Source organism: Mobula hypostoma, chromosome 7, assembly GCF_963921235.1.
Source record: "Mobula hypostoma chromosome 7, sMobHyp1.1, whole genome shotgun sequence".
Classification (NCBI taxonomy): Eukaryota; Metazoa; Chordata; class Chondrichthyes; order Myliobatiformes; family Myliobatidae; genus Mobula; species Mobula hypostoma.
Genome location: NC_086103.1, coordinates 68,098,029 through 68,116,170, shown reverse-complemented (window position 1 = coordinate 68,116,170; position 18,142 = coordinate 68,098,029). Strand labels below are relative to the sequence as shown.

The 18,142-nt window shown below is 40.9% G+C and overlaps 1 protein-coding gene across 1 annotated transcript in view; it reads left to right on the top strand.

Moving 5' to 3' along the window:
- Positions 1-651: 651 nt before the first annotated feature.
- ttc1 (tetratricopeptide repeat domain 1) overlaps positions 652-18,142 on the top strand; it is a 48,916-nt gene continuing 31,425 nt past the window's right edge. Inside the window, exons 1-4 of the mRNA XM_063053572.1 lie at positions 652-689; positions 1,955-2,368; positions 8,166-8,226; positions 13,214-13,326. Of these exons, the coding sequence (XP_062909642.1) occupies positions 1,970-2,368; positions 8,166-8,226; positions 13,214-13,326 (573 nt within the window). The 5' untranslated portion in view covers positions 652-689; positions 1,955-1,969. The remainder of the gene's footprint in view (positions 690-1,954; positions 2,369-8,165; positions 8,227-13,213; positions 13,327-18,142) is intronic.

The window sequence follows — 18,142 nt, the reverse complement described above, 5'->3', positions numbered from 1 at the left end:
AAAGGAAGAGAGGTAGAGGATCCTGAAGAAGGGATACATGAGGGAGGGGGCTGTGAATAGAAGAATAGTGAGAATGATGAAGGGCCTACCTCTCAATGGTATGTACTGTACGTGCCCTGTTAAAACATTCCTGGTAATTTCATTCTTAAAGAACACGAAATGCCCCCATGATCTTTGTAAATTAAGCTACACTCTGCAAGATAACCAAACACAATTAAAATTGCTGAAAACAAAAATGCATGAGCATCTGAAGCAAATGGAAATCCAGCAAACCTACATGCAACTTCAAGACGCAAACACGAGGAATTCTGCAGCTGCTGGAAATTCAAGCAACATACATCAAAGTTGCTGGTGAACGCAGCAGGCCAGGCAGCATCTCTGGGAAGAGGTACAGTCGACGTTTCAGGCCTATCACGTTTTGATAATAAATGTACTTTGAACAAAGTCCACAAACAGGACTGTACCTATTCCTAGAGATGCTGCCTGGCCTGCTGTGCTTTCACCAACAACTTTGATGCGTGTTGCAACTACAAGACTCGCTCGGACTTGTTAGCGCCTGGACAAGCCTGAACTACACTTCCCAGCATGCCACGGGGGAAGTTTCCAGTTGGTTGGGTCAGCGGAAGTGAATGTGCGTTTCCGTCGAGCGAATTGTGCGCACTAGTGGGGTGGGTTCAGCAGAAGCGCAGGTGAGTAGTGGGCGCTGTCGTCGGCCACCGCGGGCCTTACCCTCGGGCATGACTGGGAGGTGAAAGGGCTGTCGGTCCTCCTACGTGATTCAAACAGGCCGTTATAAAGAGGTCGTTGCCTCCCTTTAAATGCATTGGTGATGGACGGTGCCGCGGTCTGTCCGAAATCGAGTTGGAGAGCTCGCAAACACTGGCGGGCTATCGTCCTAGAGCATTAATTCAGTTTCACCGTGAACAGATGACGCCTAATCTTCAGATTTACACGATCTTTTGCCTTTATGCCAGCCTCCTAGCTGGATAGTGTCGCCCCCTCTCCCAAGGGTAGTAGGCCCCTTTTCACTTAAAGCTGGTAGCAGCAGGAGCTAGACTTCAAATACAAGGAAATCTGCAGATGCTGGAATTTGAAGCTAGGCTTCATCTGGATGCATGAGTAAAATAACAGTCTCTGTGATTTGGATTAGGCTGGGAATCAAATTCCACTTTACCGGCTCATGCAACCAGAGTCCAATGACAGCCTAGAGAGGGTGTGATCTATTTTTGTTTACATGTTGGCATATTGTTCTTTGGAGCTATTAGTTTCTGATGTCAGGGTTTAATACCCAGGAAAAGCAACACGTATCGATGCTGGGAATCTAAAATACAAATAGGAAGTAAAGCTACTAGGTATGCGATGCAGTGCGAATCTGAGGAGTATTGGCATAATACATCACAAAGAAGAAACATATTTGGGCTCTTCTGAAATAAATACTTCAAAACAATGATTTTCTATCTCTTGTAGGTAGTAGTAAATTGCTTTACAGTTAATGAAATGCATTTAAAGTACAGCCAGGGTTTCAGTGCACTTAACATACCCTATGTCTAGTGAACTTATTGGTCTTGTCTAATTTTTTTCATAATTTCTTTTAAGATGTTGGTTTAAGTTGAGCGCAAAGAAATATTTTACTCTTTAAAATAATACCATCACGAACTGGGAGAGCGTTGGGATCTCTGTTTAATATACAATGTTGAAACATCACTCTTATTACAGCTCTTGCATAAAAGCTGATGTTTACATGCAATTTTTACAAGGCATTCACTGTTTTTTAAAGGTGTTTATTGCAACAAATTGTAGAAAGATGTAGAAGCAGAAAGCAAGAATTCTATGGTGGTGAAAATTCCTTTTCATTACAGTTTGAAAAAAATCTGTACTGTAAACAGTTTCAAGAATGTTTCTATGAGCTGTGTGTGTGATTGCATTTTGAATTATTTTGCCTTTCTGATTTAAGAGATTTGGCTTTCAAATGGATAAAGAATCAGAAGAGAGAGAGATTCTTAAAAAATTGGGAACTGCTTTAAACGTTTCTGATGGTGATACAGAGAAGCAGAATGCATCTTCTGGCCAATTACCTTGTGACTCAGCTTCGTGCAGGCTACCCACAGTGGATGGTGATGTTTCAGGAGCGAGTGGCAATGCTGACAGGCCACAGTTAGATATTAATTCTGACGATCAAGAGTCAGCAGAAGAACGATTCTTTGAATGCACGGAAACACCTGAGACTGAGGGGTTTGCAGATGTGGAAGAAGATGTAACAAAGTTGGAACAGGAGAATGATTCTGAAATAAAAGAAACCAAAACCCTTGAGTTTGATGAAGAATATTTACGAGAATTGGAAAAAAATTTGCCTGAAGAAGAGAAAAAGGTAAGGAGTGTAACTTTGCTTCATTACATGCTGATATTTGTTTTTAATTTGAATTTTCTGTTTAATTTTTAATATCCTGATATTAATGTTCTTTTCATGTTGGTGCCCTTCACATTGAATTTAAATGTAACTGATTGCTAGGCTGTTTCTGGGTACCAAATTTGAATAGTCGCTGGCATTTTTCTTCCTTCAATATTTAACTTCAGAGGTGTGCAATTGACTTAATTAAAATCAAATGTTAATTACTATAAGGTTCCTTCCAGCTCAGTTTGCATGCCGTTACTTACTTCACAAAAAATGGTTTCCAAGGATACCACAATGTTTGCATTGTAAAATCACTGGTGCTGTGATGTTGGGAGAAAACCAGGTGGCCAAAGATATACGAGGAGGGGCAGATCGTGCCTCGTGAGCCTGATTGAATTCTTTGAGGAAGTAACAAACAAATTGAAGATAGAGCAGTGGATGTGGTATATCTGGTTTTTAGTAAGGTGTTTAACAAAGTTTCCCATGGTTAGGCTCATTCAGAAAATCAGGAGGAATGGGATACAGGGAAACTTGGATGCGTGGATTCAGAATTTGCTTGCCCACAGAAGGCAGGGTGGTAGTAGATGGAGTATATTCTGCCTGGAGGCTGGTGACAAGGGATCTGTTCTGGGACCTCTGCTTTTTGTGATTTTTATGAAAGATTGGATAAAGAAGTGGAAGGGTGAGTTAGTAAGGGTGTGGATGACTCAAATGTGGGTGGGTTTGTGGATATTGTAGAAGGTTGCAGTCGGAATGGGACATTGATAGGATGCAGAGCTGGGCTGAGAAGTGGCAGATGGAGTTCAATTTACAATAGTGTGAAGTGATACACATTGGAAGGTTGAACTTGTAGGCAAAGTACAAGGTTAATGATTGGATTCATAGCAGTGTGGAGGAACAGAGGGATCCTGGGGCGTATGCCCATAGATCCTCAAAGTTGCCATGCAAGTTGTTAGAGTGGTTAAGAAGGTAGATGGTGTCTTGGTGTTCATCGGTAGGGGCTTGAATTTGAGAGCTACAAGGTAATGTTGTAGCTCCAGGAAACAGTTTAGGTCACGCTTCGAGTGTTGTGTTCATTTCTGGTTGCCTCATTATAGGACGGATGTAGAAGCTTTAGAGAGTGTGCAGAGGAGATTTACCACAATGCTGCCTGGATTGGAGAGCATGTGTTATGAGGAAAGGTAGGTTGAGTGAGCTCAGACGTTTCGTTTTGGATAGGAGGAGGATGAGAGGTGACTTGATTGAGCTGTATAAGAGGGATTGATAGAGTGCCTTTTCTTATGTCAGAAATGGCTAATACTGGAGAGACGAATTGTAAGACGATTGGAGGAATGGGAGGGATGCCAAAGGTAGTGTTTTTTTACAGAGTTGCGGGTGCATGGGATGAACTGCTGGGGTGATGGTAAAGGTTGATACATTAGGGGTATTTAAGAGACTCTTAGATTGGTACGTGGATGAAAGGAAAAGAGGCCTATGCAGGAAGGAAGAATTAAGTTGATGTTAGAGCAGGTTAAGAGGTCAGCACGACATTGTGAGCCTGTACTGTTTTATGTAACCTTTCGCATGGGCATATTTTGCTGTTCCTAGCTTCAGCAGCAGTCTTGAGTCACTCATGAATAATCTCTTGGCTCTGATTGCAGTATTGTCACCAGGCAAGCTTTTATTCTGTTATTTTGCACGACTTATGTTAACTTAACTATTTAATAGACATATGTGTACTTATGTAACAGCATTTTTCTCTATATGTACAGTATATATCATGTATTTCATTGTACTGCTGCCATAAAGCTAACAAATTTCACAACAATTGACAGTGATATTAAACCTGACTCTGATTAAACCACATTGGAGAATACACTTCCAAGACATAGCAAGCCCTTATTTTCAGCTGTTTTTTAAACACTTTACAGAGTGGCAAAGAACTGGATTTACACTTAAGATAAAGACTGAAATATAGGTAAAACAAATAATTGTTATCATTAATAAAAAAGTATTTGTAGTACTATATTATATTTTATCTAGGTAAATAAGCTTGTTGAGCATTAGTGTACCGTTAAAATCTGAGTAATAACTCACTCGACAAAGTGTGAGAGTTTCACTGTTTTTAATTTCATGAGAGTTTACATACTTACTTTGATTTTACTAGAGATGCGCTTAATTGAGAATTGTGAAACTTTAAGTCCTATAGCATTAGGGTTGAAAGTTTGCATCTACATACTCCAAACTCATCAGATTTTCTCCTCTATAATAGTCTGACCGTTATTTTCATCTTAGATTTCCATCTGGTTGTATTTCTTCCACTGCCCCCTTCCCAAAATTATAGACAATGAGCTCATCACATGCCTATAGCTACATGTCTTTTGTGAATTGTCTGCCCTGTGGTAATGAGTATTTGTTTCTTCTCTGCATTTTGGGAAACAGTATTTTTCAGTCTTCTGTTGGGTATTTCAACTCAGTTGAATTTCATTTTATTGCGAATATAAACAAGCCTTGGCTGAAAACCAATTCTCCATAGATATGAAAAATTGTGTGAGTTTTGCTGGTTTCAGTTCAAAATATTAAACAATATTTTAAAACTATAATAGTTTTAACAACATTACTTGGTTCTGAGATTGTACTGCTGATAAATTTGGAAGTGATTTTGTTCATTCTTTCATAAATCCATTGCAGTGTGCCTAGGTGCTTGGAATGGTAGTATGGACGTGTTTTAGCCGATGTTTGCCATTGCCCATTAGGGAAGCTTTATGTGTCACTAAGCAGAGCATCCCACAAACAATTAGGATTTGCGTGGTTTACATGTGCCCCTATGAAACCCATATGTGGCACCCATAAGACAACATAAAGTGTAATCCAATCACAAACAAGTGAAAATCTGCAAATGCTGGAAATCCAAGCAACACACACAAAATACTGGAGGAACTCAGCAGGCCAGGCAGCATCTATGGAAAAGAGTAAACAATCAACGTTTCAGGCCGTCTTCAGAGTCCTGCTGAAGTGTCTCTGCCCGAAACATCAACTGTTTACTCTTTTCCATAGATGCTGCCTGGCCTTCCGAGTTCCTCCAGCATTTTGTGTACATTACTTAAATAAAATGTATGTTCTGCCAAGTTAATATTTATTTTATTGGAGGAAATCAACACCCAATACTTCCAAGTAGGCCTTTAGTGACGTACTATTCTTTTTAAAACTACAATTTGCATCCTACTCAAGCTAACTATTAATTTGGTGTTACTCTTGTAAGCTTGCAAGATTAAGAGACCCTGAAGGATAGCTGACTTTACCATACCATGTGATTGTCAGTTTGAGGAAAATTCTGGAAAGCAGAAATCAGAGCACTGAAACACTTTTCCTCCTCATCCTATATGTATGATAGTTCTTTCATAGGCATAAACTGTTCATGTTTATTCTCAAAATACAGGTTAAAGTGAAATTAAAATCTTCATTTCTTGTAGGGAAACTGAAAAGGTAGGAACATCACATTTTTTGCATAGTTTATATCTGATTACATTTAGTAGTGTGAATAATTAGGGATTAATTTAAAATTGAAGATACAGAATGAACTGTACCCATGGTACTGTAGTTTTAAAAAAGTTGAGCAAATAACTACCAGGGAAAGATGATAATTGGGTGATCACTGAAATGTTTTTAAATAAATATGAATTCGGGCCACTACATAGTGTTAAGGTAGAAGATATAAGAACAACAGATAAAATACTATTTTTTGTTAAAACTCTGGATCAAGAAGCCCTGTATTAAATAGGCATTAGGAATTCTTCGCATAATGGCATAATTCTATCTTTACTCAACCTGGGAAAGCAGTAGTTTTGCTTTTAAAAGGTTGTAAACCATAAGTTGTAAATTTCTTTCACAGATATACAATAATTTTGCATGCATTTATAATAAGTTAATTTCCCAGTAACCAAATAGCAGAGAATTCTTAAGAGTCAAAAGATTAGACCAAAAATTTAACAATTTTTGGGAACATGAGAGGCTAAAGGTATCATAAATTAAAGACACTAAATTACAGTAGAGAAATTGGTTTTGACATTCCAAAGACTTTGGACCAGATTCTTGATCTTTCATGAATTGATAGGTTCTGGCATTGTACAGGATGACTAGAAAAATTGCAAATTTTACTCTGCTGTTTAAGAAGGGTGGGAGGCAGCAGAAAGGAAACTATAGACCTGTTAGCCTGACATCAGAGGTTGGAAAGTTGTTGGAATCGATGAGTTAGGGATGAGATTACAGAGTACCTGGAGGCACATGACAAGATAGACCAAAGGAAAATCCTGCCTGACTAACCTGCAATTTTTTGAGGAAATTACAAACAGAGTAGACAAGGGAGATGCAGTGGATGTAGTGTACTTGGATTTTCAGAAGGCCTTTGACAAGGTGCTGCACAGGAGACTGCTTAACAAGATAAGAGCCCATGGAATTACAGGGAAGTTACTGGCATGGGTGGAGCATGGTTGATAGGCAGAAAACAGAAAGTGGGAATAAAGGGATCCTATTCTGGCTGGCTGCCAGTGGAACCATGGAATTCCACAGGGTTGGTGTTGGGACCGCTGCTTTTTACAAGGTATGTTGATGATTTGGACTATGGGTTTAATGGATTTGTGGCTAAATTTGCTGATGATACAAAGATAGGTGGAGGAGCAGGTAGTGTTGAGGAAACAGAGCCTGCAGAGAGACTTAGATAGTTTAGGGGAATGGGCAAAGTGGCAAAAGAAATACAATGTTGGAAAGTGTATGGTCATGCACTCTGGTGCAAGAAATAAACGGGCAGACTGTTATTTAGATGGGGTGAGAATTCAAAATGCAGAGATGCAAGAGAACTTGGAAGTTCTTGTGCAGGATACCCTAAGGGTTAACCTCCAGGTTGAGCCAGTGGTGAAGAAGGTGAATGCAATGTTATTTCTAGAGGTATAGAATATAAGAGCAGGGATGTGATATTGAGGCTCTATAAGAGACTCGTGAGACCACACTTGGAGTATTGTGTGCAGTTTTGGGCTCCTTATTTTAGAAAGGATATACTGATGTTGGAGAGGGTTCAGAGAAGATTCACGAGAATGATTGCAGGAATGAAAGGGTTACTGTATGAGGAACGTCTGGCTGCTCTTGGGCTGTATTCCCTGGAGTTCAGGAGATTGGGGTGGGGATCTCATAGAAGCATTCCGAATGTTAAAAGACCCGAGCAAATTACATATGGCAAAGTTATTTCCCTTGGTAGGAGAGTGTAGGACAAGAGGGCACAACTTCAGGATTAAAGGACATCCATTTAGAACAGAGATCTGGAAAAATTACTTTAGTCAGAGGGTGGTAAATCTGTGGAATTTGTTGCCACGAGCGGCTGCGGAGGCCAAGTCATGGGCTGTATTTAAGGCAGAGATAGATAGGTTCTTGATTAGCCAGGGCATCAAAGAGTATGGGAAGAAGGCAGGGGACTTGGGATGATTGGAAGAATTGGATCAGCCAAGATTGAATGGCAGAGCAGACTAGATGGGCCAAATGGCCTACTTCTGCTCCTATATATTATGGTCTTATAAATTGTCCAAATACATATTTCCCTATCACCACTAGGTCATTGCATAGTACTTGATATTTTCCTGAATGGGATGAATACATGCATAATTATATCCAATGCTTCCACTTCCAAGTTACACAAAATTTAATTAGTATTATCAGATATCAGCTGCCAGTCTTGAGTTTTGTTGACACTTACAATTTGTGAATTGCATTTTTTTAATAATTTGATAACCATTCTATTTTACAGCGAAGACAAAGTGAGAGTTTAACACTGAAAGAGGTTGGCAATGAGCAGTTTAAAAAAGGAGGTAGGTGTTTCAGAATGATTTAATCTAGATCTAGTGGCATTAGACAAATATTGCAGAATTGTTAAATAGTCACAGGCAGTGTAGTTTGAAATGGTCATCTAATCTTTGACCAATCCTGCCTAATCACTGCACATTTATTTTCTCATTTCATGATTTTCCATGGCATTTTGCAGGTTGTAACAGTTGGGCCTGAGCCAATGAGGGGTGGACACAGGATGGCTCGATGAGTCAGAGTCAATGGAAGTAAGAATGGTGCAGAACTGATAGGGGAAAAGAGTAATGAAGTGTTATTCTTGTCTACATGTGGACAAGAAAATGTAGAACCAGTAGCAAATGTGGATAATAAAACAGTATTAATGTTTCAGGTGGATGTTCCCGAGTCCAGATTAGGAAATGAATGAGCCAAGCATGTGTTGCTCCTTACCTTGGCCAACTAACTTGGGTTAACTGAATGACCACACTATTCACAACTTTATTGTATCAGCTTATTACATAAAATGCAAATTCATTTGTAATACTTACAGAATTCTTGAGTTTTCTCGTCGACATGTAGACAAGAATGACAACATTTCATTATTCTGTTCCCTTATCAGTTCTGCACCATCCTTACTTCACGCCTTAGACGTTCGATTTGTATACACGTCCACTGTCCTTGTTCCAACTAGCTGTTCCACAGGCTTTTCATTTCTTCAGGTCAACACATGTTTTGAGGTGCAGAGAAGGATCGTGGGAACTAAGAGTTGTCTGTGAGGGTGCTGACTGGCAGAATCCAGGTGGCATGGATGCTGTTGATGCTATTTGAGAGAGGGTGGTGAAGGTTGATTATTAATAGCTGATATGTCTGGAAGACGTAGATATTTCCAGTTTGCAATTCAGCCAGTTTGTTCACATAAAGGGCTTCATTAAATTTCATGAAATTATTGAAAAGCAAATTGTCCCTGAAGCAAATATTTATCAAGGAACAAAGAGCACCTAGTTTATTCATGACACATGGTCCAAGATTGCAATGAAGATGTAAAGAGAATGGGGTGTGGAGATGAAAACTATTTGGATTTTCAGGTGTTTGACGAGATGCCACAGAAGATTCAGGCACACAAGAAAACAGCTCATGATATTGGGAGAACTAGAGTCAGAATAAACAGATCTGTTTCAGGGTGGAAGAGTGTGACTAGTGGACTGCCCCACCCAGGATTCATTCTTAGCCCTCAAATATACTGTATATATGATACATTTTATGTGCTAAATGATAATATCAGTCTGGTCCGCCAGCTTCCTTGAATGTGAAAAAATGAAAAATAAATTAAAAATAAATAGGTAAAAGAATGCAACTTGTAAGATATCCAAATTCATTGTAGACATGTCGCAATGAGAACATTTGGACTCTGCAACAGGATGTGGATAGCTTGAGTGGGTGAAACTTGGCAAATTGCCTTACATGTGTGAAAGTATGATAACATTTACTTATGGTAATAGGATTTAAAGGCAAACTGTTAGGTATGTATGTAGAGGGTGGTTACAAATGAAGGACCTAGGTGTTTTTGTACATGAATCACAAATTAGCAGGGAGATGCAACAAGTAGTTGATGTTGGGGATTATTGAGGAGTAATGAAATTATGTGAATATTACAGATATTAATGGAAACAAGAACCAGTCTTCAGTTCTTAATGTTAGAAGTTAAAAGGACACCTTTGCAAATAAACAGTAATGTCTGTGGAGCACAGACTGACTTGCAGTAGGGGCTGGCTGCTAAGTGATAGGGTTTGCAAAGTGAAGTGTCTTGAGACATTCAGATGTTGGACAGTGGGTTTATATTAATTGGCCTGCATCAAACCAGGCAACAATGGCTTAAGTATTGCGCATCATTGTAAACAACTTAAAGGAAGCTTGCAGACCAGAGTAATATTATCGCTTAGTGCTACAAATAGCTGATCTATCAATAGTTGGAAGATTTGTGTGCTCAGAGAAGCAGCCCTCACAACACTAACCTTGGATGCCTGGTTCTCTGTCCTCAGAAGGATTTTTTAGATTATCTGTGTGAATCAGTTTGTCCCAGCAAAGGGATTTGAACCTTCATAGGTGTCTTATCAGTTACAATGTGCTTCCACTGTAAATACTGTACTTTAAAAGGAACCATTTATCAGACACAAATATTGAAATAGACAATGTCATTGTAACTATAGAAATTGTATTGAATCGCCTACTGTACCTTTGATCTTAAGGGAATAAGAATATTATCACAAGAACTTTGAGCTTGAGAGGCTACCAAGAGGATGTCTCTTTGTTGTGATGAATAAAAGACTTTCATATCCACCAACTAGTCCAGTTTCTGCACTGAGTTAGTCACAGTCACAATAGTTGCAAAGGCAAATAAAATTGGAGTTTAGAACTGGGGAAATATTACAGTTGTTTAGGGTGCTGGTAAAACCACACTTAATCTGCATGGTTTTGGTCTCCTTGTTTAAGGAAGAATACTGCTTTGGAGGCAGTCTAAAGGCGATTCAGTAGGCTAATTATCGAGATTAGTGACTAAAGAGGTTACAACCATTGTCTTTGGAACTCAGAGGAGTGAGGGGTGCTCTAGTATAAGATCCTGAGAAGGTGTGACAGGCTGAATGCTGAGATGATTACATTAGTGGCAGAGTCTCAAATGAGGGAGCTTGATTACAAGATAACGGTGTCGTCACTTAAAACCGAGGCGCATAGGAATTCTTACTGAACACGGTAAATCTCTGGAACACTCTCTCCTAGAAGATTAAAGGGCCAGATCACTGAAAGTATTTGGAGAGGAGGTAAATAACTGTTTGAAAGATCAAGGAATTGAGGGCTTTAGGGAACTTACAGTGAAGTTTTAAGACTGAATGCAGGGGAGGCAGTGTAGCTGCCTCTTTGGTGTTCTTGTTTTTCCTTTGTAGAAGAAATCTCGTGTTGAACACTAAATGCGTCAGGCTACATTGGCAAAATTGAACATGAATTGCTGCTTGAACTATTGGGAGCTATTAAAGGGCAGGTGTTTAGATCCCCAGCAGCTGCTTGAGAAGAGGGGTGATTGTTGTGGAACCACAAAATCATGAAGGGAACAAGTCCTTTCAGAGTGGGGGAGATGAGCATGGCAGTACCATCTTATTTAAGGTGGCAGAATTAATGGTGGATGATCCATCCCACCAGTTCATGGAAGTTGAAAACCAGGAGAACTGTGTTCATGCTGTGGGTGGGAAGAAGTTGGATGAGAACAGAAGTGTGGAAAATGGAACATGTGTTGAGACCCCTATCAGAACCCTGTGATTGGTAGAGGAATAGGCATTGTGAAGAAAGAGGAATTCAACTCAAAAATTTGTTTTCAGAATGGACACAACAAAGTCAAAGGAAGTCAGAAAATAATCAACATAATTTTATCCAAGTCTGCAAAACATTAATAACATTCTTTATAAATGCCCAGACAGGGCACCTGGCTAAGAACTAAAGACTTGTGCTGATCAACTGACTGGTGTGTTCACTAAGATCGTTAATCTCTTGCTTGGCAGTCTGAGGTACCCACCTGCTTCAAGCAGGCTTTAATTATACCCGTCCCTAAGACGAACATGGTAACCTGCCTCAGTGACCATTATCCAGTAGTACTTACATCCACAGTGATGAAATGTTTTGAGGAGTTGGTGTTGAGAGATATTAACTCCTGCCTGAGAAGCAACTTGGATCTTTTCCAATTTGCCAACAGGTCCATGGCAGGTGCTATCTCATTGGCTCTTCACTCAACCCTGAAATATCTGGACAGCAAAGGTGCATACATCAGGATGCTTTTTATCAACTACAGCTTGGTATTCAATCATTCCCTCAAAAAGCTTCAAGACCTTGGCCTCGATACATTCCTGTGCACTTCATCCTTTGATTCCTCACTTGCAGACCCCAGTCAGAATACGCCCTAACAGGCTAAGCACAATTCCAATGCCATGTTCCAGTTTGCTGACAACAACACTGTCGTAGGCCATTTTAAAGGTGATGATGAATGAGCATATAGGAGGGAGATTGAAAATCTGGCTGGTGCCACAACAACATCCTTTCACTCAATATCAGCAATACCAAGAAGCTGATTATTGACTCTGGAGGAGAAAATCAGGCATCCATGAACCAGTCCTCATTTGAGGATCAGAGGTGGAGAGGGACAGCAACTTCAAGCTCCTTGGTGTTATCATTTCAGAGGAGTTGTCCTCTGCCTAGCATGTAAACGTAATTCCGAAGATAGCAAGGCAGCATTTCTACTTTCTTCTGAGTTGCGAAGATTCAGCATGGCTTCTAAAACTTTGACAAACTTCTGTAGATATATGGTGGAGAGTATATTGACTGGCGTGTCACAGCCTGGTACAGGAACACCAATGCCCTTGAATAGAAAATCCTAGAAAAAGTAGTGGATATGGCTCAGTCCATCAAGGATAAGGTCTCCCCACCATTGAGTATATCTACATGAAACGTCGTTGCAGGAAAGTAGCATTCATCATCAGAGGCCCCCACTAGTCCGGTCATGCTCTCTTCCTTCTGCCAACAAGAAGAAGGTACAGGAGCCTCAGGGATCTCACCACCAGGTCCAAGAACAGTCATTATCCCTTTTGAACCAGTGGGTAATTTCACTCAACTTTATTTGCACCATCACTGAAATGTTCCCACCACCTATGGACTCATTTTCAAGGGCTCTTCACCTCATGATCTTGATATTTATTGTTTATTTATTTTATTATTGTTATCATTACTTATTTTTGTGTTTACACAGTTTGCTGTCTTTTGCACACTGGTTGAATGCCCAAGTTGGTGCGGTCTTCCATTAATTCTATTATGGTTAATATTCTATTATGGATTTATTGTGTATGCCCGGAGGGAAATGATTCTCAGGGTTGTATATGATGAAATGTATACCTTGATAATAAATTTACTTTGAACTTTGTACATTGCTATTAAATGGAAAGAAGTCATGACTAATATTATTCCTATTACTTGCAGAGTATCCCGAAGCTGAGAACTCATATACAGAAGCCCTTGGGATTTGCCCAGCCTGCCACCAGAAAGATAGATCTATTCTTTATTCCAATAGAGCAGCTGCTAGAATGAAACTGGTAAGCGTTTCTCACTTGTGTCTATATGTGATCTGCAAGATTGTTTTTTAGACATGTTTACATGTGATCTGGACCATGGGTTTGTAGACATGGGTGAGGATAGATTAACTATTCCATATGAAAAATTGAACAGTTACGTTAGTAGCAGGTTTATTACTTGAATAAGTTACTTATATAGCTGAAATCAGTGGTGCCGTTCAATTATTATGTGTGATTTTTGCCAGTTGAATTGAGAGTTGGGAAAGGCTAAACATTATTCATCAGAATTGGAAAAAGGACCCTTTTGACATGGTTACATACCTTTTTGAAGTTCTGCTTCAAGTTACTTGCTTACTTGAAACTAGTAATGGACCTTTTATCATGCACTTTTCACTCAGTAAAATAAAAAACAGTAAAATGATAATAGCAGCTGCCATGTAATGACTTCATCCTGAAGAAAATCTGAGAATAGAAGATCTACCTGTTGGAGATTTCTTTGTGTCCAGCCAAGAATGAAACTATCTAATCAGAAGTGCTTTACCACAGAGTGTACCTTTAACCCTCTACCTGTGCAAGCACGAGCTCCACTGTGCATCAATAGTGCAGACTTGGGGAATAATGAAAATGAGTTGCATAATTTCACTGATGTAAAGCCGAAGTCCTCCCATAGAAAAGAACAAACTTTGTAGGCCAGAACTTCACACACACATTGCTGGAGAAACTCAGCAGGTCAGGCAGTGCCAATGGAAATGTATAACAGTTGAAGTTTCAGGCTGAGACCCCTCATCAGGATGAGATAGGAAGGGGGAAGAAGCCAGAATGAAAGGGTGGGGGGAAGGGAGGGAGTACAAGCTAGAAGGTGATAAGTGAAGCTAGGTGGGTGGGGTGGGGTGATGAAGTGAGAAGCTGCTAGTTTATTTTCTGTTTGTGAAGGTCCACCGCTACAGAAAATGTGCAGGCAGAAACAGGATCTTGCTGTTAAGCTACTCCAAAGCTGCTCACTTAAGTACTGTCACTGCAAATGGAAAAGATTGATACTGAAGGGTTTGGAAAAGTATTTGTATAATCAGATGGGCCTCCCTGACTCTTAATTTTAATAATGACTTGGCAGTAATTTTTCAGTGATTTAAGTATTCTCCTGACATATAAATCGAGATTGAGATAAACTGGTTTCACTTGGTCACACAGACCAAATCATAGTGTTTCCCATGCTACATCAACCCCTAAACTTGATTTCACAAAAGTGCTGCAGGAATAAATGATAATTATTATAATATAAGACTATAAGATATAGAAGCAGAAGTAGGCCATTCGGCCCATCAATTCTGTTCTGCCATTCAATCATGGGCTGATCCAATTCATCTAGTCATCCCCACTCCCCTGCTTTTACCCCATTCCTTTTGATGTCTTGGTTAATAAGAACCTATCTATCTCTGTCCTAAATACACCCAACGACTTGGCCTCTATAGCCACTTGTGGCAACAAATTCCACAGATTTACCACCCTCTGACTGAAGTAATTTCTCCGCATCTCAGTTCTAAAAGGATGTCCTTCAATGCTGAAGTCGTGCCTCTTGTTCTAGAGTCCCCTACCATGGAAAATTTAACATTCCTTTTAACATTCGGAATGTATCTATGAGATCCCTTCTCATTTTCCTGAACTCCAGAGTACACAGTCCAAGAGCTGCCAGACATTCCTCATACAGTAACCCTTTCATTCCTGCAGTCATTCTCGTGAATTTTCTCTGAACCCTCTCCAATGTCAGTGTATCCTATCTAAAATAAGGAGCCCAAAATTGCACACAATACTCCAAGTGTGGTCTCACGAATGCCTCAACATCACATCCCTGCTCTTATATTCTATACCTCTAGAAATGAATGCCAATATTGCATTCGCTGCCTTCACAACTGACTCAACCTGGAGGTTAGCCTTTAGCGTATCTTGCACAAGGACTCCCAAGTCCCTTTGCATCTCTGCATTTTGATTTCTCTCCCCATCTAAATAATAGTCTTATCCGTTTATTTCTTCCACCAAAGTGCATGACCATACACTTTCCAAAATTGTATTTCATTTGCCACTTCTTTGCCCATTCCCCTAAACTATCCAAGTCTCTCTGCAGGCTCTCTATTTCCTCAGCACTACCTGCTCCTCCACCTATCTTTGTATCATCAGCAGATTTAGCCACAAATCCATGAATTCCATAGTCCAGATCATCGACATACATCGTAAAAAGCAGCATTCCCAACACCGACCCCTGTGGAACTCCACTGGTAATGGGCAGCCGGCCAGAATAGGATCCCTTTATTCCCACTCTCTGTTTTCTGCCGACCAGCCAATGCTCCACCCATGCTAGTAACTTCCTTGTAATTCCATGGGGTCTTATCTTGCTAAGCAGCCTCATTTGCAGCACCTTGTCAAAGGCCTTCTGAAAATCCAAATACATCACGTCTACTGCATCTCCTTTGTCTACTCTGCTTGTAATTTCCTCAAAGAATTGCAGTAGGTTTGTCAAGCAGAATTTTCCTTTCAGGAAACCATGCTGGCTTTGGCCTGTCTTGTCGTGTGCCTCCAGGTAGTCCATAATCTCATCCCTAACAATTGATTCCAACCACTGATATCAGGCTAACAGGTCGATAGTTTCCTTTCTGCTGCCTCCCACCCTTCTTACATAGCAGAGTAATGTTTACATTTTTCCAGTCATCCGGTACAATGTCAGAGTCTATCGATTCTTGAAAGATCATTGTTAATGCCTCCACAATCTCTCCAGCTACTTCCTTCAGAATCTGAGGGTGCATTCCATCAGGTTCAGAAGATTTATCCACTCTCAGACCATTAAGCTTCCTGAGCACCTTCTCAGTTGTAATTTTCACTGCACAAACTTCACTTCCCTGATGCTCTTGAATGTCCGGTATACTACAGACATCCTCCACTGTGAATATGTTTACTTTTTGAATGTATTGTTCTCATTGTTTCAGCTTTATGATAATTAACCTAGCCAAATCCTTAGTGGTTCCTTGTTCTGTTGGTTTATGCAATTGGCTTCTAGGATTGATCTTAATGACTTGGCAAAAAAAAAGACATCACTGTCGATCTTAAATTATGAGAATACTCAGTCCTCTTTTATTGTCATTTAGAAATGCATACATGCATTAAGAAATGATACAATGTTTCTCCAGAGTGATATCACAGAAAAACAGGACAAACCAAAGACAAACACTGACAGAACCACATAATTATAACATATAGTTACAGCAGTGCAAAACAATACCATAATTTGATGAAGAACAAACCATGGGCACAGTAAAAAAAAGTCTCAAAAGTCCCCGAGTCGATCGACTCCCGAGTTCCCGTTAGCAGGCGGCAAAAGGGAGAAACTCCCTGCCATAAACCTTCAGGCACCGTCAACTTGCCGATGCCTTGGAAGCAGCAGACCACAGCCGACCCTGAGTCCGTCTGTCCGAAAACTTCGAGCCTCCGACCAGCCCCTCCGATACAGCCTCCCAAGTGCCATCCTCTGCCGAACGCCTTCGACCTCACCCCAGCCGTAGAAACAAGCAAAGCCGAGGATTTCAGGGCCTTCTGCTCCGGAGATTCTGGTTACCACACAGTAGCAGCGGCAGCGAAGCGGGCATTTCAGAAGTTTTCCAGATGTTCCTCTGTACTCTCACGTCTGTCTCCATCAAATCAGAATTGTGCATGGTCCCCTACTTAACAGATAACAGATATTCATCACCGGAGAGGCCGTGCGCACTGCCGTCGCGCCACCATCTTCTCCTCCTTTCAGTCTTATTCAATTGCTAAGATGTCTTATTTGCTGTCTCTTATTTGGATTCATTCTCCATAGCATACCATTGAGAATGCATTGGTTTGTCTGTGCAATAAACATATTGCTGTTACAAAGGTTGTATCTGCTAGATTGAAGCAAGCCTGATAATGTATCATATCAACACACATAAAAGTTGCTGGTGAACGCAACAGGCCAGGCAGCATCTCTAGGAAGAGGTGCAGTCGACGTTTCAGGCCGAGACCCTTCATCAGGACTAACTGAAGGAAGAGTGAGTAAGGGATTTGAAAGTTGGAGGGGGAGGGGGAGATCCAAAATGATAGGAGAAGACAGGAGGGGGAGGGATGGAGCCAAGAGCTGGACAGGTGATAGGCAAAAGGGATACGAGAGGATCATGGGACAGGAGGTCTGGGAAGAAAGACAAGGGGGGGGGACCCAGGGGATGGGCAAGGGGTATATTCAGAACTACAGAGGGAGAAAAAGGAGAGTGAGAGAAAGAATGTGTGTATAAAAATAAGTAACAGATGGGGTACGAGGGGGAGGTGGGGCATTAGCGGAAGTTAGAGAAGTCGATGTTCATGCCATCAGGTTGGAGGCTATCCAGACGGAATATAAGGTGTTGTTCCTCCAACCTGAGTGTGGCTTCATCTTTACAGTAGAGGAGGCCGTGGATAGACGTGTCAGAATGGGAATGGGATGTGGAATTAAAATGTGTGGCCACTGGGAGATCCTGCTTTCTCTGGCGGACAGAGCGTAGGTGTTCAGCGAAGCGGTCTCCCAGTCTGCGTCGGGTCTCGCCAATATATAAAAGGCCACATCGGGAGCACCGGACGCAGTATATCACCCCAGCCGACTCACAGGTGAAGTGTTGCCTCACCTGGAAGGACTGTTTGGGGCCCTGAATGGTGGTAAGGGAGGAAGTGTAAGGGCATGTGTAGCACTTGTTCCGCTTACACGGATAAGTGCCAGGAAGGAGATCAGTGGGGAGGGATGGGGGGGACGAATGGACAAGGGAGTTGCGTAGGGAGCGATCCCTGCGGAATGCGGGAGGGG